Source organism: Pithys albifrons, chromosome Z (genome assembly GCF_047495875.1).
Source record: "Pithys albifrons albifrons isolate INPA30051 chromosome Z, PitAlb_v1, whole genome shotgun sequence".
In the NCBI taxonomy this organism is placed as follows: domain Eukaryota; kingdom Metazoa; phylum Chordata; class Aves; order Passeriformes; family Thamnophilidae; genus Pithys; species Pithys albifrons.
Window position 1 is genome coordinate 20,214,737 of NC_092497.1, and position 25,442 is coordinate 20,240,178.

Sequence of the window (25,442 nt, forward strand, 5' to 3'; positions counted from 1 at the left end):
TATCCAGAAGTAAGTTCTTTTCAGTCAGTGTAAAACATGAATGCTGAGATATAGTACTTTGAAGAGATCCATATTTTTATTTTCAGCCTCTAGGACCGTAACTAAATGTCAAGGCCAACATCATTACTCTAGTAAGCTCCATCAGCAGTTGCTTGAGAGGTGCAGCTAGAATTAATAGCAGTGTATTGGTGTTCATGACTGTAAACAGGTAGACATAGACATAGACAAGCTGTACAGGTTTAGAACCTGTCATTCATATCCTGAGTTGTAGCAAACTATTTAATAATAGCATAAAGAAAGCAAACCTGCGAGATTTTTTTATACTGCAAATGAAAAGTATGCTGCATTATACTGGAGAAAGAGGAGAATGATGCTTCAGATTTCTGTTCTCTTTATTGCCAACAGATTTATATTTAAAATGCCAAGGTCCAAAAAAAATGTAATAAATACTTCACTTTGGGCTGTAATAAATTAAAAAAATCAATAAGGAATGCACTTTGCCAGCCACAAGTGTGGGTATTTTTGAAAAACAAGGAAAAAAAATATGGCCATAGTTCACAGTTAAGCAACCAGAAGCTGCTTGTTACAATTATCCCCAACGACGGAGCTCTCCCTTCCCTCCCTCTCCAGATGTGTATTTCACAGTTTAAATCCATCAGAAATGCTCTCTTACAGAGCAAGCAGACACACTCTGCTCCAAGTTCAAGTCAAATATATCTTTAACACACATGAAGCAAGGAAAACTATGATTCGAAGAACTCCTTGTCACATTTTAGTCCAAAAGTAGGTTCAGGCTTCCAAGAGATGTGTGCCCAGCACACTAGGACAGTCAGGTTTTCGTACCACCACACATCCATCATCAACATACTAGTTGCTCCACTGTCTCCACTGTAGATTCACAGTGAACAAGAGGGCCCATTTGGTTTACAATCCCTTCAGTTATATCGTTGCAGTAGCATGTTCAGAGCATATTCCATTCTGTGTTTTAGTTCCAATGAACATCCAGAGACCAGAAGAGTTGTCAGACGAAAAGTTGTTGACATCCTATCTTCATTGATGTAGGTAAGGAGATACTCCTCACTCTGATTGCAAATTATGACTTTTGTGTGATCATGATAGAAATTCACCTGTAAAAGAGAAATGAATTCCTGTTTGTCTACTTCCTTCTCTCATTTTCTGAGACTTAGCTAGTTTTATTGCAAAAAAGTATTTTAAGAAGAATTTTCTACAGTGATGCTGACAAACTTACTTGAAACGTGCCATCATTGAAGAGCATCATTAATGCTTTATCAGATTTGAGCCACTGTAAGAGGTAAAGCCTGGGCCTGCGTACATCTGTTAGGCTGGGCAAATCTCCACCCTAGGAAAGGGAACAGATTATAAGTACTCAGTTTACACTTAGTGTATTTTTACAGCTCAAGAGCCTAAAGATGCTGAACTTACATCCATGAGATTCTCCTCCATATAGTGAGAGAAATACTTCAGTACAGTTACTTGGCTAATAAACTGTTCAGGAGCCTCTGTGGCTGAGAACACAGAGCATTGGCCCAGCTCAGCATAGTAGTGCACTGTCCTGGAAGAGAAGAAAGAAAATAAAAAGGTCAGTGATGAAAAATAAGTATTTCATGTTTAAACAGCCTTAGTGAATTGCTAGCTTTGTAATGATTCTTACTTTTTGTCTGGCAGAAGGCTCATATGTGCCCCATTGTTGAAAAGTACACCAACGGTGTGATCTGACAGCTGGTACCCAAAGCCATACTTGTTAGAGTAATCCACCCATTTTGTAACCCACTGGAATGATGCTGTCAGCTGTTCCTTGGGAATGCTGTCTGCTTCCGGCATGTTCTCCAGACATCCTCGCAATACCCTTGCAACTGTATCAGCAACACTTCCCATGGTACTGTCTTCCAGACCTGAAAAGGAATGATTATTAGACTGACAAGAGCACACTGCAGATTTTAATTCTAAACCTTTCAGTTATCTAGATTTTAATATTAAGAAGTTCAGTCTTTATGACTTTTCAAATTTAATTTTTCAAAAATATTGGCTGTAAAATTTAAAGCATCAAATATAGGGGATGGAAGCAGCTATTTTTTTTTAAGCATCAAAGGCATCAAGAAAAGGTGGCATTCAGAATCAGAGATTACATTTTGCTGAACTTACATTCACTACTGCTGCTGCAGCTTCCTAAAGTTCCTCTGACTAACATCCGAATAGAATCTCCAATCTGCTTAGTTTCTGGCAGGACTCCTGACTTTGCTACTGTTGTGATAAGAGGCTGGATCTCCTAGAAGAGATGTCAGATATGTAAACATCAAACATAACACAAGGCAAGGCTTAACATAAGTTTTGCACGGCTCTCCTGTTTCTCAACAAAATGATAAATTATAGGGAAACTAGTATTAACATTTCCAGCAAGTACAAAGAGCTGCTGTTAGACTGAACTTAGAACAGTATGCCAGGTCTTTCCATTCTTTAGATCTTCAATTTGCATCTCACAGGCTATTAATCAGTTCTCTGGCTCTCCTGCCCTAGCAAGGGAACAGCTGTGTGCAGCTCTGAATATCAAATGGCAAAAGCTAGATCTCAGAGATTTATTCTTTTAATCATGAACTGAAGCCCTGTATTTGGAATATTGAGAAAGAGCACCTGCTAGACAAGTTACTACACAGACAACAATGGAGTCTAGGCAGATACTATAATTACTCAAAAGCCAAAATTTATAGACTCCATACAAAGGCTACCATACCTTGGTGATGCTTGGTTAAGCCCTCTTAAAGCAACTCTGCTAATCATTTAAGCTTGATTATACTGCATACAGTCCCAGCAGTGATATTCAAGTCAAATATCATTTAATTACAGCTACTCCACCCAATTGTTAGTGGAATTGAACTGCACTTGCACATACCTCATCTGTTCTGTGTTTGGGGGGCTGTTGGGTTATTGAGGTCTTCTTCAAGTCATTCCTGAGCCTGTAGATTTCTTCATCTTCTTTAGCTAGTCTGTCTGCAATACAAAAAAAAATACTTAACACTGAATCTTCAAGGGCTGTTCAGTTACTGAAAGCGTAACAAATTAGCTGCAGAAAGAACATTGTCCCCCATGTGCAGCTTCTTCTAAACATGCCAGAGTCTCCCAGAACAGTGATGACATTTATACATACATCACCAAGAGACCAAACTTCAGTAGATAGTATTAACAGATGACCAATATAGATTGTCAGTATGCCATAAGAAGCATTCAGTTATGTAAGATGGTGTAGGTGGGCAGGTTACAATCTATACTTAGGAAGAAAGGTCAAAACTAACCCAGGGAAGCTCTGAGATAAATGTAAGTGCTCCACTGCTATCTCCCAGATGTACATTACCAACACAACACGGATTCAACAGAGATAGGTTTCAAGTCTTGTTACAATCCACTTACTGTGTGTGTCGAAGTATCTGGCTTTATCCTTTTTACCACCAAAGAGAGCAGCAGCTGCTTTTTTGAAGAAATTTTTAGCAGGACTTGACAAATGGAAATCAGGAACAGTGTGACAACAGCTAGCAGAAAGTCTATCAGGTGTAAAGCCCTGTGAAATGCAATACAAAAAATTTTTAGACCACAGAGTATATTTTGTATGGATACTTCTTTCAGCTAGAACACTAGACAGTACAAACCTGTAAGAAAAAGTCATGCCGAATTATTTCATCTAAACTGGGCCGGTCTTCAGGGTTTTTTGACAACATGCTAGCTATTAAGTGTTTTGCAGGTGCCAAGAGAGATGAAGGCAAGCTATATCTTGCTTCCCTTATACATCTGTATGTTTCTTTAAGATTTGTAGTCTCAAATGGAGGTCTTCCCAACAACATTGTGTACCTGGTTAAAAGCAAAGGAAAACAAGATTATTTTACATACCCACAGTACTTATCTACAACTATAAAAAAGGTTTTGTCTGTCTACTAACATGAAAGAAAATTTTGCGCTTGGGCTACACATGTACAAAAGATGCAAAAGTACTGCAAATGGATGCAGTACTGCATCCCTGTTTGAACTCTTAAAAGCCTAATCCAATGATAGAAATATTTCATTTCAAAGGCAGTAAAGTACTTACATTACACAGCCTAAGGCCCAGATATCAGATTCACAGCCGTGCCCTTGTTTGTTGAGGACTTCTGGAGAGAGGTAATTTGGTGTGCCACATATTGTTCTGAAAAAAAAAATCAAAGAGGCCACAGAGCGGGTTAGTATTTCAAATAGAAGATAGAAGCTATTTTTCACAGGACAGGTTTTCCTCTCAAGTTCAGACAAGAATTTAAGAGACTCCTAAAGAGGAGCTACAAGAACCTCAAGAGCATATATATTTTTCAGTATGCTTTCATGACACAGGAAGGACAGACTCATGTCTGCACTATTTGTCAATCAGACATGCCTCTTGCATTTGCTATTATTTAAAAGCAAAAGTCAAAGCATAGCAGCCCATTTTCTGGAATAGGAATTCTTAATCTCAGAAGTAATTAGCTTTTCCTATGAAAGAGGATTTCTCATTTCTAAATTAATTTGGTTTCATTTACTACCAGACTATGTATTTTTGATCTTCCTACCTCCTCCTGTGCTCCAGTGGTTCCAGCCTAGCTGCCAAGCCAAAGTCACCCAGTTTCAGTTCCATGTTCTCATTGATAAAGAAGTTACCTGGCAGACAGAGAATTCCAGTTAGTCCATTTCTTGCAAGGTAGTAATGCATTTGCCACACATGCTGAGTCATACTTTGTTCAAAGTCAGAAGTTAGCCAATATTTTATTTTTTTTAATTAGGAATGCTTAATGTCATTCCTTAAGCGCTCCAAGTTTCCACTGTAAAGACCAACTGAGCTGATTCTACTAATTAAGCTATCAACATACAAGAGTAAAGTGGTACAATACTGACAGGGCTGGAGGAGCGTGTTTTGAAGTAGGGAAGGTGCAGAACTTACCTAGTTTAAGATCCCTGTGTAAGATTTCCTGTTCATGAAGATACTTTAGCCCTGACACAATTTGCCTGAGGTAGTATCGGACTTCTGGTTCTGTCAATACCTTCCTTGCTTTTAAGATGTGAGCCATTGACTGCAAAGGAAAAACAAAGGCAGAAATGTCACTGAACATTCATGCACAAGACTCACCTTAAGCAAAAGTACATGAATACATGAAAAAACAACAACTAAAGCCATAGAAAAATACCTTTTACTCATCACACATATAAATTAGTTGCAGATTCCATGTAAGTAAATACCAGATATCTCCCAGTTGATGCTCACCCTTCTACTGCAGTATTCCAGAAGAATGTAAATATTCTCTCTGTCTTCAAAGTAATGGTAGAACTGCACAACATGTCTATGATTAAGCATTCTGTGCAGCTCAATCTCTTTATCAATCTGAAAAGACAAGAGAGGGGGGAAATGAAAAGGCGTTGCTAGCTTTACTTCCACAAGGTAGAGCTAACAGCTCTATCAGAACCATTTCAGGAAAAGGGCCAGGCAATCTTGCACACAAGAGTTTGAGAATTAAAAAAAAAAAAAGGCAATCATGCATACACACCTTTTCCCTTTGATGAGGTTTTGCCACTCTGCTGTGAGGAATGATTTTTGCAGCATAAACTTTATTTGTTGTTAAATCTGTCATCTCATAACACTTGGCAAATCCACCCTAGAGAGACACAGGAGAAAAAGGCAATTAAAGAGCAGGTATGAAAGCAGTCCCGCACTTAGTCATTACCAGCTCATGTATTAGTCAAGGAAGGCAACTTCCTTCGCAAAGGGCAATTTGCTAAGGACAGGTCCTGGGTTCATCGTCTGTCGGAAGGTTCCCGCTTCCCACTCCCCGCATGCAACATCGAAGTCATTCCCGCGGGCTCGCCCGAGCAGAAGGCTCCATTTCACTTGAATTTCGAGGCAGAGACAAATCAGGGGCAGGAAAGGCGTTGGGACCCGCCGCGTCTGGGCCGGTTGGGGCGGCAGTGCGGCTCCCTCCCGCTGCCCGGGGCAGCGCTCGCCGCGCCGGGAGAGCTCGGGGCGCGCCGTGGCCATTACCTTTCCGAGCACCTTGCCACGGCAGTAGCGCTTCCCCGTCGTGGGGTCGGTTATAATCCGGGAGACCTCGGCGGCGGGGTGGCCGTGCTGGTGCTGCTGCGGCTCCTCCGCCTTCTTCCTGCGCGACTCGCCGCCGGCAGCCCTGCCCGCCGCGGCCTCGCAGCACTTGGCACCACCGCCGCCCGGCGGGTGGGCGATAGTCCGTAGCAGCTCCATCACTGTGCTGTGCTGTGCTGTGCCGTGCTGTGCCGTGCCTGCCTGTCGTCTTCTTCTGCTCTGCTCTGCTCTGCACTGCACTGCTTTGCTTTGCTTTGCTTTGCTTTGCTTTGCCTTGCCTTGCCTTGCCTTGCCTTGCCTTGCCTTGCCTTGCCTTGCCTTGCCTTGCCTTGCCTTGCCTTGCCTTGCCTTGCCTTGCCTTGCCTTGCCTTGCCTTGCCCTGCCCTACCCCTCCACCGCGCTCCACTCCCGACGCTGAGGAACTCCCCGGCTCGGCGCTTATATAGAGGTGGCGACTCCGCCCCGGCGCTGCGGGACGGCCCCCCGCTCGGGCTCCGCTCCGCCCGCCCTCCCGGCCCGGGGGCGGCCCGAGGGCGGCCCGAAGGGAGCGGAGGTTCGCTGGCGGTCCTGTTCTGCCCTCCTTCGCCCGGCCGTGCGGAGGCACCGGGGCCGCCAGTGCGTGCAGAGCCACGCTATTGGCCCGCTGCAGCTACAGAGGCTCCTCTGGCCGCTGCTGTGCCGGTGGGAGCTGGGCAAGGGGAGCTTCAGCACAAGATGTGTTTTTCCTCACTCGAGTGTTTTTCCCTGCGGGGAAGCAGGAGTTGGTGATGGACGATCCTAGCTGTGGCTTGCTTATAGGAGCAGCACTCTAAACGGATGTCTGTTGCTGCATGTGAGGAAGGGAAGGCGTTTTTCTCACCTATGCCAAAGCTGCTCCACCACAGCGGAGAGCGACAGGATCAGCATGAATCTGAGGCCCATGGATTTGAGCGGTGAGGTCATTGGGACACATGCTCCGGTGCCAAGGTGGCTATCCTGTCCCTCCTTTAGGAAAGAGAGCACACGCCTAGGGACACTCCCCACACCTGTCTGACAACAGTCAGCTCTAAAATCTTCATACGCAAAAACATCTCAAGTGCAAATCAAGTTTGAAGACACTTGAAAGCAATGGTTGTACTGGTTTTCATACAGAAAATTGTTGAAGAGTGAAGTGTGCGTCTGGGAGAAAAAGTATTGAAATGTGAAACAGTTTTGCATTTTTTCATTCTGGAGTTTTAAAAATGCTGGAATTCATTGCATTCTTCTGGAATAGTATTTGGCACCTATGAATACTTCTACCTGTTTTCACTGCTGCTGAAAATCAAAGACTAATTGATTTAATAGGAATGACTCTCAGAGCATATAGCTGTATAAATTTAGAGTCAGTCTCTGAAAAACCCTAATTTCAAATCTTAAAGTAACAGTATCATATACTTATTTTACAGTCCATATCAGGATCCCTTCCTTAGCAGAACACACACAGTCCTCCCAGCCAAAATCAGCAAAAGCACAGAATGACTATATTTGATTCCCTCCATAGATATTGCATTATTCAGGTGACAGTACTCAAGTGTTGAATATACTGGATTGAGTACACTCTACTTCTACCCATCTGCATGGTCACGTGCTTCTGCATTCAGGTATCTTCCATCCTTTCTCTGCAAAATCTGATCAAGTCATGTTAGTATCACCGGGGTTTAAATTTCCAGGTAGAGGTAAAAATAATAGGATAAAATTGGGATACTAAGACACTGTTGTGCCCCCTCACTCCTTAGCTTTTCAAGCATTCACTTCTCAGACAAATGTTTTTTCCCTCATGCAACTTTCTCCAAATTAGTACCAGTTATTAAAAAATAAGTTACTTAATGTAAAGGTGATTTCTCGATTCTTTGTTCGCTGTCAGTATATTGCTTTGGTCTGCTGCACTGAAAAGATTATGAGAAGAGGGGAAGATAGGCTGAATAGAAGAACAAGTTTTCTCTCTGCTGGAAAGAAGTGGTATTGCACATGGTAAAAAGGAAATATAAGATAAACAAGCTTTGTCTGGTAAAGGTTTAGGGAAGATCATTAAGATTTACTTTAAGAGGACACAAGCACACAGTTAAAGCTAAGTATACGAAGTGTGCTACTACGCAAGACTGGGAGTATTTATTCTCACCTACTTTGCTGAAGCAAAATCTTTAAGCTGTGTTTCCTCTGACTTACAAAAGTATATAAGGCTGCCAGACTCTTCCATGGAGCAGTTACTCTAATATTGCTTCTTCCACTTTTTCATTGGGATCATATATTTGTCTCAAGATGCCAAGTTTACGATACCATTCATTGTGAGGTTTTACAAAGCAAACTTTTTTCCTTCTAAAGGTGCTCCCTTGGATAAAATAACAGTACTGTAAAGGCTAGAAACTAACCCCTTTAAATATTGCAAGGGAAAGCCATTCTAGCCAGTGCTCTGTAATCTCCCACTTTTCCTTCAAAGTTACATCAGCAGAATGCTGAAGCGTACCTGCAGCATACTCAAGAAGCTCATTTGCAAGCTAACTAGGATAGCAGCAGCTCTGTAGCCAAATCAATATGCATCCATGCAGTTACCCTGCCAAGAAAGAGGGCAAACCTAGCCCAGACTCAGGGTTCAGGCATGTCTTCTGTCTGTTTCCAAAAAAAAAAAAAAATAATCATTTATCCCTACAGCTTCATATTGACACAAGTATACAGCTGTTCATAAAAACCTTATTATTGAGGGTCTGGGAATCCTGGGTGTGAATAAATCCCTGGTTCAGATGAGGAATGGCAATTTGGCAGAGTCATAATCTGCCTAATTACAGGCTTGTGGTAAGAAGGTCTTAGCAGGAACTGCTTTTTCTTTCCCTAATATTGGGAAAGTAAGATGTTCAAAGACTTACATCTCCAGAAAGAATGGCATTAAATCCTGTATGTCCAGCTCCCTGCATACTACAGACTTGGCACTGTGTTCATGGCCATGATTTTGCCAGGGTAACCAAAGTTTTATGTGAAATCAGGATCAACACCATCTACCTGACTTCCAGATGGACTCTCAACTGAACTTCCTGAATATTTGATGCAACAAATATGCTTTTCCCTCCCCAATATGCCCATCTGAGCCAATTCACTAAACTCCTCCAGGCACACACAGCAATACCTCTACAGTCCATACTGGCCTCAGGTGTCAGCCCATGTAGGTTTGGCAGTTGGCCCTGACCTTTTACCTGGATGATCTCATAATTTGCTTTCTGCTATCAGAACATCTACTCTCCTGCCTCCTCCCAGCTTTGGCAGGACATTGTTTTTCATTTAACTGGTCATGGAGTGCCCTCAGCTGCTGAAGCAAAGTTATGGCAGTGTGTCCAAAGAAAAGCGTATTCTACTTAAGCGTGGGACCAACTAATGAGTTCCACAAATAGCATCTGTAATAAGTATCAACATAAAAAATAAAGAGCTTACAGGTGATAAAAAAATAAACAGCTTACTTCTAGAACATCACCCTTTAAAAACCATGTTATTAAAAGTGTGACTTTTACAAAAAGTGCTTCATGATCCTTAGTGACTTGTCTTGAGAAACTATTGGTGATCTTACTGTACTTTAGATTTTGACTAAGTCTCATTTCTCTCCTTGGCTTCTCTCCTGACTTATCCTCTTAATTTCCACTTTCACATCAGACTTTTCTCACACCTGATATAGGTCTGTACATTCTCTTTATTTGTTTTCCTTGTTTTCCCTGTTCTCCAAGGCACTTGTTTCCAGGGTTTCTCTAGCATAGGCATCCTTAACAAATAAAGTATAAAACACATGAAAGCCGGACTAGACATAGGACTAAATGTTTGCTCTGATGCTGCCATGCAGTGTCAATGTGTCATTTCCTATGTGGAATTTTATTGTCATAGTTTGTCCTTCAAATGTATGATACCATTTGTTCTCCCTAATCACTGCAGAGCTAGTGCAAAGCACTTGTTTCTGAAAAAAATTAATGTATTTTAATTTCCTTTATTTGAAGCTCAGCAAAGTTTCCAAATACCTAAATTCTTTTTCAGTTTCATTTGAAGTAATCTACTAATTAAAAAGCAGGCAGATTAATGGGAGCTTAAAGCAATCATGTTTTTCCAGAAAGATCTCAAAAAAAAAAAAAATGTCAGATTCAGCTCCCTGGGCTCACACCCCCCATGTTCCTTCCCTCTCTCTGTGTGTTTTTTCCCTGAGGTTTTTACAGTTTCCCTGCATCTGAGTTCTACACCCCTTCCCTTCCCTGCTGCAGCCCCTCCCATTCCTGCCTTCCTAACCCCGCCCCCAGATGGGCTGTCCAATTCCCTTCAAACCCTGCCCCTATCAGGACCCTTATAATCCAGACCCCAGCCGGAAATAAAGTGCTTCAGACATGTTCTCCAATTCTGTGTGTGTCTGAATTATCTCGGAAGCCGTTCCCATCTCGGTCCCAAGAAAAAGAGGAGGGTGCTTAGCTCATTGGACACATAGGCTCTGCGAGCTTTTAGTTCCTTCTGGAGTGATGTCAAAGTCTGGTTCACACCCCACCTGTCAGGTGTTAGTTCCCTGGGGCTGGCAGGAAGGCAGGGTTTCAGTTGTGGTGGTTATTGGATCCAATATTGGGTCCTCAAAGACACAAAACTCTTATTTCCTGGACTTTAATGGGTACTTACAGGGTGAGGGTTGATGGATAGCTCGTGTTCCCCCAGTGCAATGATAGTGTATGAAAAATAACATAGCTCCAGTCAAGTGTCAGTGTCAAGTGAAGAGAGTGTCAAGGAGACTCAGGTTTCTCCCTCAGTACTCACACTCCATCCCTGTGTTTCTTGGGTTGAGTGTAATGTCTCACAGTTTTATTTCAGGACCTAGCCCCTGCACTGGGAAAGTGCAGTCACACTTTCATAGAGCAGCTACTTCTAAAAATGAAATCAGACCACAGGTTTGCACATTGTGTTGTTTTTTTCACAGCTTGACCTGTTTTTTTTCCATATTCCAAAACAAAGGTTATACTAACCTCAAAGTGAAGAGCACTGCAAAAGTAAAGACTCTTAAGCCTTTGCCTTTATTTTAAAAGTTAACAATGTGTTTGTACAGAGACTACTGTTAGATACATCATTTTCTTCAATGAAAATCTCTATTGCCTCAATTTACCTGCCTTGCAATGCACTGAGAAGAAACAAGAGCACCAACTCTATTAGCCATCCTTAAGAAACAGTTAAACCTAATGACCACGAACACATGCAAATACTTAACTTAGTGTCCTGTAGGAATCACACTCTCTCTCTGCCTGCAGTGTGAATGCTCCTAAGTGCTCATTTATTCAAAAAGTTTCTGTCCACGTGATACTTGAGGAGACATCCTGGCACCATCTAGTCTGCCAGCAGCACCCTGTGAGGTGCTTGGAACCTTGTGAGGCCGGAACTTGAGACTCTGTGTGCCAGTGATGTAGTTGTTATGGCCAGAATTATCCTGCCTCCCATATAAATGACTGCTAGACCCCTTATGCAACTGCATCAGTCATGCATAAGGAACAAAGACCTGTATGATGGTAAGGCATCATGCCCGGTATTAGAGACCCTTAGTCTCAAACCTGAGGAACAATCAGAGTAGTGTTTTGTGCTCTAAAAGAACTATGTTCTTTTGAGGGTTTTGTTTGTTTGGTTTTTGTTTGGTTTGGGTTTTTTGTTTTGTTTCTCTTTATTTAGCCCTTCTCAGAGCCCAAATATCTTACACATAAAACCTCCTTGTTAAAGGAAATAGTGCCAGAGGGTAGTCAAATCCTCTAAACAGAACAAAGAGGTCAGTACTTCAGTCAGTATGTTTCACTTCCTGATCTGCTTTCTTCTTTCCAATTTCAATCAACTGCTGCACGGTACAGGACAGGAGGGTTTCTTACTGGCTAGGCTAAGTGCTTATTTTCTTTCTATGGATAGGAATGCAGTTTCCTGAAGTAAATTTTACTGGAGCTCTGTTAACACAGACAACCCAGTCACAGAGTTACAAGAGATATGGTGCCCATGTCAAAAGGTTATCTGTCTCTATGTCTCCCCTTTCTGTCAAGAACAGCCATATCTGTTTTTCATACATGTGCTGCCAGTAACTAGACATGCACAGGCCACTTCTCTCTATGTATTACAAACATGAAACACAAAAGAAGACAGCAAGTATTTAGGAGATTGAAAACATTTGTTGTCTTATTTTCTGTAATTAACCATAATTGTAGAACAAAACAGCTACAAAGAGATAAATGTTCTGGCAAACAGAAGTATGAGTCATTACTCCTAATCCTCAACAGTTGCAGCTAATGTTCAAACTAACCAAGGCAGTAAGGCATGTCTTAAGCATGTTTAGATATAGAGGAACTCTGGGGAGTTAGAGTTGATGATAGGAGAGTTCCTGGTCTACAGAAAATTGAGTTACTGAGTAATTAGATATAAGCCAGCACTTCCTTTGAGCACTGTGGGTACAAGAGAAGGTCATTGCTACCAAAGCAAGATATTCCAGAAGCAATCCTGAACAGAACAGAAGAAAGACTCTACTCAGGAAGGGAAAGTAGGCTGAAAGCTGGTGTTGTCAGAGACAAGTGAAGCAACCACCTCATCTGTGAAAGAGGGGCATCCTGTGCTCTTTCACTCATTGGGATTAGATTAAACATGGTTAAAATTTATTACGTTTCCTAGATTTCTTCTATGCACGTCTCAAGCAGCAAAACAATATGATTTACAAAAAGTACATAGAAAGAAGACTTAGCTCTATGTCTTACCATAAAAGTAATTTTTCTTCAGACTTGACATGACAGTTGCACTTGTTCAGAGATTCTGAGAAAAGCTGAGAACGATAATTTTCAGTAAGGTCTTTTCTGTCTTACTATTACTTCTGCATTAGAAGTTTGGTTTTTTTTAACTGGAAGAAATGTTTCTTACCTCATTTTATACATAGATCACTACAGTTTTTCCAAGTAAGAGTACTTTCTACATTTATGTAAATATTTAAAAGTGACTGGCACTACATTTAGTTTATTAGAATTACACTTGTCCTGACTGCTAATCTGAAGAGTTGAAACACGTCATTAGTAAAGTCAGTGTGCCAAGTAAAAATAGATCACACACAAGAAATGGCCTCTAATGAAAGTTAAGGTATCTAGGAGGCAGAGACATGTAAAAACTGGGGTGCCAACCTCTTTAAGAATAGAAATGAAAGCAGGTGGTAATTAAGATGAATAAAAGAAAAGATAAGCTAAAATGATGCCTAAATAGCTAGTTGTGAATGTGAACATCCCCAATACAGTTTTTTCCAGCAACTCACTTTGATCCTTTTGTTCTAGCATCCTTTTCTGATTAAAGCTATTTTTAACATCAGCCACTCAGAGAAGGTAGGTAGGCCAGTGCTGTAATTTCCTTTTCCTGACTTTAGCTGCATGGTCCATCAGCCACCAAAGACCTTGGGCAGTTATTGGACATGTGCTTTTTAAGCTAGGGAAGCCAGTACCTTGAATAAATCTAGTCACCAATACAAAATAAAAAAAGGGGAAGGTATTTGACAAGTGCAAATGAAGCCAGAACCATGACAAAAAACCTGCTGAAAAATGATAAATGCACTAGCCAGAAAGCTCAGTGTTGCCCTCTGAACATGGAATATCTGTCTGGGTGAAGTCACTGCCCCCCAGACTGGTCACACACTGGGAAGTAAAAAATCTGTATTACTCCCAGCACCACAGCAAATGCTTTTCTGCACGTGTGCTAAGAGGAGAGAGCCTGGAGTACCCAAAGGGAACAAAAGAATTCAGATACAGAGTTACAGATTGACCCAAAAATTTTGTCCAGCAGAGGCAACATTTGAGAAAAATTTTAGTTCTATTTCAAATTGGTATTTTAAGTGTGTTTGGATTGTGGGTGCTCAGTTGGCCTTTAGTGTTTTGTATTATTTGCCATGGGACAGTTTTTTTCAAATATTGACAGCAGTTACTACTGGCTTAGATCAACCACAGCAAATATATTGTGTATCAAGTCCACCACACTTTTGTATCTGAAGTGCTCAGAGTAAATGCAAGATGAAGAAAGATAACACTCAACAGAACTTACAACAGGTAAGAACATGGACATAAATAGTTGTTGCAGCTGTGCAATGCAAAGAGGAGCTGTGGCATCTGGCAGAGGACAAGCCTTAGGAAAGGAAATAAAATACTGCAAATACAAGTTTAGCAACAGAATGAGATAGCTCAGCCCACAATGTGCATTATTGGACTTTTGATATGGGACTGAGCTAATTTTAGCTCTCATTTCAAGTAAAGCAGAGCACTTCCTTCAGTAAAAGAGTAGCAGTGACCTTCACAGTGAACTGTGAGATTTCTCCTATTGAAGACTGCATTTTGCTTTAAAAGTTTCTTCTTCTATTTTAGACTTCCATTAGAGGGGGTATGCTGAAAGGACTGTCTCTTTTTTTAGATACATCATCTGAAGTATATGAAAAATATTACCTCGTCTTGTCTGGTTTATATATTTAGATTCTCATGACAGAGATTCTGCCTCCAGAAGCTTCCTTTTTTTTTTTTCTTAGTTAAGTATCTCATCACCGTTAGCCTTAAAGGACTTATTTAAAACTAGTAGAATCAGCAAACTCCTGACTTTAACAGACATGGACAGTTTTCACTCATCTGTCAAGTAGTGACAGGGACTCATGGTTAGCATTCCAAATCATATCCAATTGATAATAAAATGTATGAAGGAAATCCTCCAACACTAACTTGCACAAAACATACATATTTTTAAAAATTAACCCTTAGTTTTCCTGCCCTTTGACTCCCTGTTTAGAAATATGGTGTTTAAGGAAACATGGCAGCTTCTAGAAAAGCAATACAAATTGAGAGAAGAGTCAGAAAGCAAGTGAGCAGTGATGAGAAACTGGTTCCTGCCCTTTCAGCAGTAAGACAGGTTTTTCACACATGTATGTGGTTTGCATGAAAACAGGAAAAGGTCACCTAAGTGGAAAATGAAGTGGTGAGTGTTATTTTTTTTACTATATTTAAGGTGATTTTAAAAGTGCCTTTGTGGTTGGAACAAATGTTTTCAAACCCCATGCAGCACTACAGTCTTGAAGAAGAGCGGTTTGGGAGCTGTTCCGCAAAAAGAGACTTGGGGGTGCTGGTTGGCAGCCACCTGAATATGAACCAACAGTGAGCCAGATGGCCAAGAAGGCCAATATCATTTTGCCTGTATAAAGAGCAGTGTGGCCAGGAGGACCAGGTCAGTGATTGTCCCCTTTTTTTTTGGCGCTGGTGAGGCCACACCTCAAGTTCTGTGTTCAGTTTTGGGTCTTCCACTTCAAAAAGGACGTGGTGCTGGAACATGTCCAGAGAAGGGCAACAAGACCCCTGAAGGGTCTAGAATACATGTGTTACGAGGAACAGCTGAGAGAGCTGGGTTTGTTTAGTCTGAAGATGAGGAGGCTCAGAGGAAACTCATCACTCTCTACAACTACCTGAATGGAAGCTGTAGTGAGAAGTTCCCATCCCTTCTGCCACGCCTACTGTGGGAAGAAAAGAGGAAATGGCCTTCAGCTGAGACAGAGGAGATTCAGACTAGATATCAGAAAAAAAGTTTGTCACTGTTACTGTGGTCAGCCATTGGAATAATTTGCTCTGAGAGGTGATGGCGTTCAAAGGGCATCTGGATCTGGCACTGGGCAGTATGGTTTAGTGATTTAGGATTAAAATGACAGTGCTGTACAGACGGTCTGATTGGATGATCTTGAAGGTCTCTTCCAACCCTGATATTTCTGAGAGTCTATGATTCCGAGCTGTCCTGATTTCGGTAAGACTGGTTCTCAAGCATGTCCTTTCACAAAAGCAGGTAAACTGCTGACCAAGTTTTTCTGACCAAGAAGTGCAGATGCCCCAATCTATATGCATTAAGAACTACAGACTTTGTTTGACTTCATTAGATCCAAACTAGCCAGGTAAACTCTTGTAAGTTCAATGTATGAAAATATTAGTCATAGCAGTCTGCTAGCAGAATTCCTTTTCCTGCACAAACCTTGCCATTCCCCACAATATTTACTAGATACTTAAGATCTTTTTCCAGGTTCACAAGCACAGGTCGAATTCAGGCTCAGAGAAACTCTATTTTCTTATATCACTGTTCCCTGTAAATTACTGTCAGATAACCAAGACTTTTGATAGTGATGATCTCAATGCACAGTCTCATCACTGATGAGGAGAATTGAAAAAAGGGAAAAATAAAACAGACTCTACTATATTCTACACTGAAGAACCAAGGAAAGGAACACCTGGAGTTTGCATTAGACTGACATACAGTCATTCCTGGTTGAGAAAGAGACTTGCTGTAAGGACTTCTTTGCTATAACTAGTGAGAGAAAACCTCTGGAATATTGATTCTGCCTTCTAACTTCTTCCTGCTCCTGTGATCTTTTTGGGAAATGTTTTTTTAAATTTTGTTGGTCTAGGTTTGGTGTTTGTTTAGGGGTTTTTTTGTTTGTTTGTTGGGGGGGGAAGGGGCTGGTATTGTATGGGTGTGGTTTCTGGTTTTTTGGTTGGGTGGGTGTTTTGTTTTTTTTTTCTTCCTGCTTTTAATCTCTCTTACCTTCTCTTAGTCACTATGTCACTCTTATGATTTTTAGTTGGGTGATATCCTCTGCTTCCCTGATTTCTTAGCTAAGGTGGCCTCCATGAGTCGTTGCTCTCCTCTGTAGCCCAAATCTTGCCTAACAGCTGCCTGGGGGTCTCCCACTTGCATTAATTAAGTCTGTTTGCTCTGGGGCAAAATCTGAAAAGAAGCGTCATTTTTTAGTGAAAAGGAAGTCATACCAAGGAGAATCTTGGGAGAAAGCTCTAAGTTTGAGGGAAGAAATAAAAATGTTTACCAAAAAGCAGAGGAAAGGATTCCTCCACAATAATCACGTCACTCTATTAAATTTAAGAAAAGGAACTTTAATTAGAAAATGGATATAAGAAGGATAACTGTTCTTAGCTACTATATATATACATATATATGTAGATATAGATATAATTGTAAACAGACCAGAGCACCAAAGGTAAAAATACAAAAGACAACAACCTCCAAACGGTAGATTCCTCCTGGGGCAGCTATATTTATGGATAGTGTCAATGTCCCACCTTGGCTGGCTGCAAGATGAGTTCTCAGTCTTTTCCCAGAGAGGCAGAGATGAGCGGGGAGCACTCACTGAACTCTCTCTCTCTCTTTGTCCTTTGTCTCAAATGAAGAAGTAAAAAAAAAAAAGATGTGGAGGGATGATGATAGTTCCCAGGAAAACAGCTATGACTCCTCTCTCAGGTTGCTGCTGTGGCGGGGGGGGGGAAGGCAGGCCGTGACACTGCAGGCGATGGTGAAACCAGAGCAGCAACCAGGGCCCCAGTGCCGAACCAGTAGAACAGCCATGGCAAGAAGAAGAACCAGCTCGCTAAACAGCAGCAGCAGTGAGGAGCGGGAGAACGGCTTCTCTCCAACAGCAGCACAGACACAGCTGCCACGTTCAGCTTGAGCTAAATGGAATGTCCCCAAAACCAAAAGAGATAGAGCAAAACCATTCCTTGCCACACCTTCCCTCAGTCTGCCCCCCACCCAAACGATCAAGAAGGAACTGGTAGCAGTTAACTACTTCTATTGTTAACTAATGGCATGGGGAGTTAGTGGCAGGGAGAGAATTTTTTTCCTTTAACAAGGGAGTTTCAAAATATCTATAATTCTGATGAAGTTATCTCCTTAACAGACATAATTTTCTCAACTGAATATGCTTTTTTTGCGACATAGCCTCTCACAGGTAGGTGAGACATTTGAATCACTCTTCTTGTCTGAAGATTGGGTTCCACTTGCCCTCTTCTACCTGCAAGAGTTTTTAAGCTTATCTCACAGCTGGAAGAAAATATACAGAAAGGGACAGTGCTGCAAAGAATCCTATAGAAGTTTCATGTTTTCATAGCCTCCCCAACTTCTTTAAAGTGATGCCTTCCACACTTTCATAGTCATTACTCATACAATTATTTTTATATAGGTAAACTATGGCTGCAATAGGTAATATTGTCTCTACAGAAGTTTTAGGAAGTCAAACTTTAAAATATTGCCACAGATGAATGTTAATTTTTATTTAAAAGGTATTCATCACGTTGCCATAATGTCTTCTAAAATGAAAGAAGAAAGCAAAGCAACTGCTTATCTAGCAGCTGATTGATTATTCTTTCTTATTCAAATAAGAAACCAATAAATTGTTTTGAATATGCCTATGCAATACTGTTTTTCTTAATGACAATTCTATTAAACTCATACTACATTTGACTTGTCACAACATTCTTTGTGGGTAATAATCTATGTGTTAGAGTTTTACATACTTTTCAAGGAGGAAGTTTGTGAAAAATAAATATTTGTACTCAAATAACACACATCCCACAGGCAATGTAGAAAAGATTAATAGCCCTATTAAGAGGGCTAGTAACCTTTAGTTACAAGTTGTATACACTGCATCACTTTCTGATTTCAGTTTTATTCAGTCTTTCAAGATTGTGGGGTTTTTTCCTGCAGTACATAACTACATTTTTTTTAATATATGAAAGCATTTATTTTACTCTTTATGCTTTAGAGTATTTCCAAGTCACAACCATACTGTTCAAGCCCCTTCAAGATTTGCCATTTTAATAAATAGCAAATTCTCAGTAAAAGTTATTTCTGTCCTTACTCTCTTACAATGCTCACAATTCAAAGCAAAGAATTAAATACTGGCAGTGTTGAGTTCAATGTTTTCAGACATCCCTGAAGTCTGCTAGACTACGGTGACAGAAGTGTTCAGATATTTTGGAAGTATTACAGAATTACAGAATAAGTGTAGGTTGGAAAGTACCATTGTGTGTCATCTGGCATAACCTCCCTGCTCAAGCGGGGTCATTCTAGAGCTCATGGAACAAGATTGCATCCAGACAGTTCTTGAATATCTTCAGTGAGGGAGACTCCACACCCTCTCTGGTAAATTCCTAGTGCTCAGTCATCCACATGGCAAAGAAGTTCTTCCCCATGTTTTGGTGAACCATAACTCTCAACTCATTCATTATCGGAGGAGACCCGGGGTTTATACAGTGGCAAAAATACTACAAGAGATGGATAGACGAGGACGCTGAAGTCCAGGAACCCAACTCCGACTCCCAAAATATGGAAGCTCTGCGAGAGATTTATAAGGACTCTAATAAGTTCACACCCTATATTGATGTTTCCCCAGTTTGAATGTTATACACCCCAATATGTCTACCCTAGTCACTTTCCCTTAGTTGTTCCTTATCCAAGTTTCCTCTTCCCACAAAACCCTCCGGGTCGCAGCCCCCTGTCCTGGTGCGACTCGGCCATGGGGGCGGTTGCCGGCGGGGCCGCCCACGAGGCGCCGCTGGAGCCCAGGCAGGGACTGTCCCTGCCTCAGACTGCTGGAAGCCCTACAGTAGAATTTCCCCACCCACCTCATTCTCCTATTGGTCCTTTTGCCACTCCTCCCCTCCCTCCTTCCCTTTGTTTGCATGCACTCAATGAAGTGCGTTTCTCCGCCCCGTCTCCGCCCCTCTTCCCTGCCTACATTCGGGGAATTCCCATGCTCTCCTTAAAAGCTAGCGCGCGGCATTAAACTTGGCTTTTCCTCATGGACCGCCGGCTGGAGTGGACTTATTCCGTTCAGGGTGGTCGCTGGGCCGGGGCCAGGAAGAGCCGACCTCACTTCTAAGGGGCTTGATCCTAAGGGAGCCCCGCTGGCCGCTTTCCTAGCCTTGCTCCTGGAAGCAGAAACCTCTCCACTGTATCAGTGGGCCTTTTACAATCCACTGATAATTGACGCCCAACGCAGTGGTGGTATCCACTATCACTACGGTGAAGCAGCATAAGCCGCGGGATGGGTGAGTCCCTCGGTCATCAGTGGACCTCAGAGGAAGCGATCGGGCAGAGCACCTCGGCATTTCTTCAGCTCACGGCTGCCAATCCCTCGTTGTTTAGACGTGGGACCGAAGGACTGACCCTCAGCCTACCTTTACTTTGGGTAGGTAGCCCTCCGAGCAGACCCTGCTCCCTATCACCCTTATTTCATTTATTAAAAATGGGGAAAATTCTCTCTAAGAGAGAAAAAGAGACTTACCGCTGCCTGAAGTCCCTTCTAACTCAGGCGAACTGTAAAGTGGACAAGGCCGCAATAAGATCGTTAATGAAATACATGGCTAAAGAGAACTACTCCCTGCCTTTTCATCTTACTACAACAGAGTGGGACTGTTTTGGATGAAAATTAAGGGCAGTGGCTAACAAAGGCGGCAGGCATGCCGCACATGCTTTAGCAGCATGGACACTGATAAACTCAATCCTAGAAGCAGACCAGGCCGCAGGGGGCCCTAGGACAGAGTAGCGCAGGGCGTTGCGGTCGAAGCGCGGTACCTGCGTCGCGATTTCAGGGGCCCCCCTCCATTGATCCACCGGCGAACCCTGGAACTATTGCTAGCACGGTGCCGGCCGCCGTTGGGGCCTCTCCACGTGCACATGTTGGTTGCCCACAAGATGGCGGCAGACAGCGTGGTGAAGGGCCACCACAAAATGGAAGCTGGGGGACGGGGGAGGATTCACCCGATGCCCACCCCCTGGGCGTGGTGTCAAAAGGGGAGGGACTGATCTCTGTGGTAGGCAGTCCCTGTGAGTCCTTATGCCACACCCAACTTCCTCTTTCCCACGGTGGCCCCGCCCCCTCCCTTTGTCAACATCCGGCCCAAGATGGCTGCACCCATGGACCAGGAGTACCTGGATTACCGGAGATGTTGTTACCAATGTAGATTTTCTCCATCAAAACACCAAAGAAGCCATCATACAAAGGAGAAGGACAATGATCTTGCTTAAATCCTGTTTGGAATGTACAAGTCTCCTGTTGAGAATTTTCTTCTGTATATGTTTATATTATAACTGTCTTTTAATTATGTTTTGCAGATCTCTGAACAACGTATAATCATTTGCATGGGCCAGAAATGGGTGTGCTAGGAATGCATTTAGGTCTGTGAGTGTGATTACTTGAATGTGGTGGCCACCAGTGTGAATGAGATAGTTAGGGTGAAGTATAGATGTATCCCTACACTTATTATATTTATCATCCCTGTGTGAATGTTATGGTTTTCCTAGAGGTGCTCTCTGATGGCCACATGCATTTCACTGAACTTTACCCATCTAAATTCAATAAGTAATTCTACATTTTCTTTATTATCAACACTTCTTGAACATAATTTACCTTTGCCTAAATCAAGTATTTATATCTCATTTTAATTGTGCTAACATTTGCTTTACATGCATTTGACTTCTTTTTATTGACAACCTTTTGTTTGGAGTAAAGATTTAATAAAATAAAGTGTTAGCAGGTCAGAAGACGGTCTGTGAAAAGGTAGAAGAAAGTTTGTTTGTGTAGGGTAAGATAAGGATGGCCAGTGCAAGTATAGGTTGGAGAGAGGAGCAGGAGAAGGAATCTGAGAGGTAGAAAGAGAAAGGAGAAAAAAGAAAAAGAAGGGATACAGGTTTGATGAAAATGTTAATGATAAGAAGTGTTAAAATATTGTGAAGAGAAGACCATATGTGAAGAGTGATAGCTATCATTCGAGTTTCATTTACATGTATTACCTTTTATCGGGAATCTAAGTTGGAACCTGCAGTGTTTCTTTACATATCGTTAATTTTCTTAATGCCTCATGTAATTTTATTTAAAACTGATTACTTTTTCAAGTCTACAATGATTTGTAAAACCAATTCCTGCCCCAGTTTATTCCAGTGAAAGACATTGCTTAATCGTTGCTGTATTTTTCCTTGTATGTTTAAGTCTTTTCAAAGTTTTAAAGCTTTTCAAGCTCCTCGTGCCTACCCAGCATTAAAAGATAAAAAAGGAGGAGATGTCGGAGGAGACCTGGGGTTTATACAGTGGCAAAAATATACAAGAGATGGATAGACGAGGACGCCGAAGTCCAGGAACCCGACTCCCCGAATGTGGAAGCTCTGCGAGAGATTTATAAGGACTCTAATTAAAGTTCACACCCTATATTGATGTTTCCCCAGTTTGAATGTTATACACCCCAATATGTCTACCCTAGTCACTTTCCCTTAGTCGTTCCTTAACCAAGTTTCCTCTTCCCACAAAACCCTCCGGGTCACAGCCCCCTGTCCTGGCGTGACCCGGCCACGGGGGCGGTTGCCGACGGGGCTGCCCACAAGGTGCCGCTGGAGCCCGGGCAGGGACTGTCCCTGCCTCGGACTGCTGGAACCCTACGGTAGAATTTCCCCACCCACCTCATTCTCCTATTGGTCCTTTTGCCGCTCCTCCCCTCCCTCCTTCCCTTTGTTTGCATGCACTCAATGAAGTGCGTTTCTCCGCCCCGTCTCCGCCCCTCTTCCCCGCCTACATCCGAGGAATTCCCATGCTCTCCTTAAAAGCTAGCACGCGGCAGTAAACTTGGCTTTTCCTCGTGGACCGCCGGCTGGAGTGGACTTATTTCATTTGGGGTGGTCGCCGGGCTGGGGGCTGAAAGAGCCTACCTCGCTTCTAAGGGGCTTGTTCCTAGGGAGCCCCGCTGGCCGCTTTCCTAGCCTTGCTCCTGGAAGCAGAAACCTCTCCACTGTATCAGTGGGCCTTTTACAATCCGCTGATAACTCATTATCCTCACTGATGCCTAGCATGATACCTTTTTGGGTTGTCTAACAAACGGGACCACTCCAGCATAGCGCCTTCCTGATGTGTCTCTCCTAAACTACATGTAGTCCTTCATGACATTTCAGTCATGCGAGCTGTCCCACGACATCCACATAATAGCACTGAGCTTAATGCCCTGTGACTGCACACAGATCTCTGGTTCCTCCTGTTTGTTCCCCATACTCTGTACATCGGTGTGCAGGCACGTAATAGAAGTACTTGATGGTGACAGTATCCCAGTAGGACCACAAAGTGATTCCCCACAGTCCTGTCTAGTAGTTGCCTCTTTGGCTCTTTGTGCTTGATTGAGGTATTCCCTCTTAAGCCTTCTTTTGCTGTTAGGGTGTTTCTCTGGTGTTTCCCTATTGGCTTCTATTATCTCAGGATTCTGTGGCTCACCTTCATAGGACTGCAGGTGGACTCCAGTGTGACTATTACATCTCAGAGACACCTGAGCAGAGCCTTCACAAGTACCCTCTCCCTCTAAATTTTTTATGCTATCCCACAGTTTGACAGGGACAAGTCTGATATTGTCCCCTCTCCTATGAAATCTAGTTTAAAGCTCTGTCATTGAGTCTCACTAGTTTCTGGACAAAGATTCTCCTTCCTCATTGAGAAAAGTGACTCCAGTCTGATGCCAGCACTCCTGGTGCTGCATAGGCTCAGGAGTTGTAATATGTTGGGTTATTACTAATTAGGTGGTACGTCTGGTATGACAAACCTTCATCCACTTCATCGTTAGGCTGGTCTTCCACATACCTATTGTGTGGAGGCACCTGGGGGAATGAGGTGAGCAAAGAAGGATTTTGCTTGCCTCCCTGACTCATGGGAAGCTGTGTGGGTTTTTTTGGAGCTCTGTCTTGGTCACCACACTTTTTCTGGTGAGCTTAGATGACTTGGCTTCCCACTGAGCGAACACAATATTTGAACACTTTCAGTGAGTGTAATGATCAGCGACTGAGCTAGCTACTTGTGCTGCAGTGCCTCAGCTGATCTGACACTCACCCCTTGGACTTATATCTGTTGCTTCTGCTACTACCACCATGCTGCCTGACTCAGTATTCAGCACTACTAAAGTATTCAGCACTACTAAACTAGAATTACATTAAGATGTTACTGTGGGACAAAATAGTGGGGTTTAAGTAAAAGGGGACAAGAACATTCAGCTGTTGCTGCACAGACCCTGCTCTGTATGTGGATGAAGTGTACTGGCTGGGCCTCCCCAGAGTCTGGACAAGATGAGCCTGGAAAAGCAGCAGAAGTAGTTTTCTGGACATGTCCTCTGGAGAGGGACAGTGGATTTAGAGATCCCTTGCCTTGAATCTCCATGTGAAACTGGAATCAGTGGCATTGGCAAGACCTTTTAGTCTGGGTCCAATAAAATCACAGCAGTCACAAAAACTTAATCACTTTCAGGCCTTTCTTGACTGTGTTCTCCAGCACTTCAGAAAACATTAATGTGCACTTGCTATGCTCCTGCAATATCCCCTGCTCATTAAAACACACAGAAACTTTAATACATGTTATTAAATAGGTGCTATCTGAGAAGATTCTTGCAGTTTGACATGTGCAGTCCTGCTTATTGTGGTGGATTATAAATGAGAATGAGGTCTGGAGCATAAACATCTGCTTTTGGGTACCCAGTTTTGGTGAACTATTGAAGGTTTTGCCTCATAAAAACATTAATCAAAGCTCAAGAACCCTGGCTTTTTGGGGGTTTTCTGTGTTTTGAAAACTTAGCAGCAAAAGAGATGCCTTCTAAAGACACTTCTACTGATCCCAGTGACACACCCACTAAGAAGTCCATCTTTTCTGGGAGGATGAGCAGAGCACTCCCGACTTGTTAGCACCTTCTGGGAACTGCCACCATTTTTTTCCCTTTCCTATGCAGCTGATGCAGTCAGCACAAAGATAGTCTAGATGGCACACCTGTGTAGGAAACTCTGCTACGTTAGTAGCAGAAGAAGAAAAGGAAAATTAAAGAAATATTCTTTGTGTGTTAAGGAAGATAAGGCAGAAAAGAGACTATTTTTAGCAGGCAAATATTTGGAAACTGACATGAGAACCTGTTGTTCAGCAGCACTAAAAGGACTTTGCAGCAGCTAACCAGTCTTCTGTTAACAACATTGTCCCTATGCTGCATGGCTGTTAGAGAGGCCCAGCAGCTTGCTGTTTCACAAAAATAAGGAATTAACCAGGCTTAAGTAGACTCAATGTCTTATCATTGAAGACTAGAGCTTGTCATGTTAATAAAGAAGGAATGCAATTCCCTTTCTGATAGTTTACAGCAGAAAAGGCAGTTTAGATGAAGCTTCAGAAGTGCAGTATGTACAATACAGCTAACCTCTGTTTTCTCTGTACAGAATAGAGGATGTGTAAGGTTGGAAGGAACCACTGGAGGTCATTTGGTCAAACCTGCCTGCTCATACAGGGTCCCTTAGAGAATGTGATTCAGAAATGCATCCAGATGGTTTTTAATAACTCCAGGGAAAGGGACCCCACAGCCTCTCCGGACAATATGTTCCAATGCTCAGTCACACTCACAGTAATGAACATCTTCCTCGTGTTCAGGTGGAAATATCCATGTTCCAGTTTCTGCCCATTGCCTCTTATTCTATTTCTGTGCAACACTGGGAAGAGCCTGGCTCCATCCTCTTGACGCTGTCC

The 25,442-nt window shown here is 42.5% G+C and overlaps 1 protein-coding gene across 1 annotated transcript; it reads right to left on the bottom strand.

The window, feature by feature from the left end:
* Positions 1–368: 368 nt before the first annotated feature.
* Positions 369–6,361, bottom strand: PLK2 (polo like kinase 2). The gene is made up of 14 exons (XM_071581098.1): positions 6,044–6,361; positions 5,553–5,660; positions 5,273–5,389; positions 4,952–5,081; positions 4,584–4,671; positions 4,094–4,189; positions 3,660–3,858; positions 3,424–3,571; positions 2,909–3,006; positions 2,164–2,287; positions 1,673–1,913; positions 1,444–1,573; positions 1,250–1,360; positions 369–1,127 (listed from the first exon to the last, which is right to left on the bottom strand). The coding sequence occupies exons 1-14, from the start codon at positions 6,257–6,259 to the stop codon at positions 936–938; spliced, it is 1,998 nt and encodes a 665-aa protein (XP_071437199.1). The 5' UTR covers positions 6,260–6,361; the 3' UTR covers positions 369–935.
* Between the last annotated feature and the right edge of the window lie 19,081 nt (positions 6,362–25,442).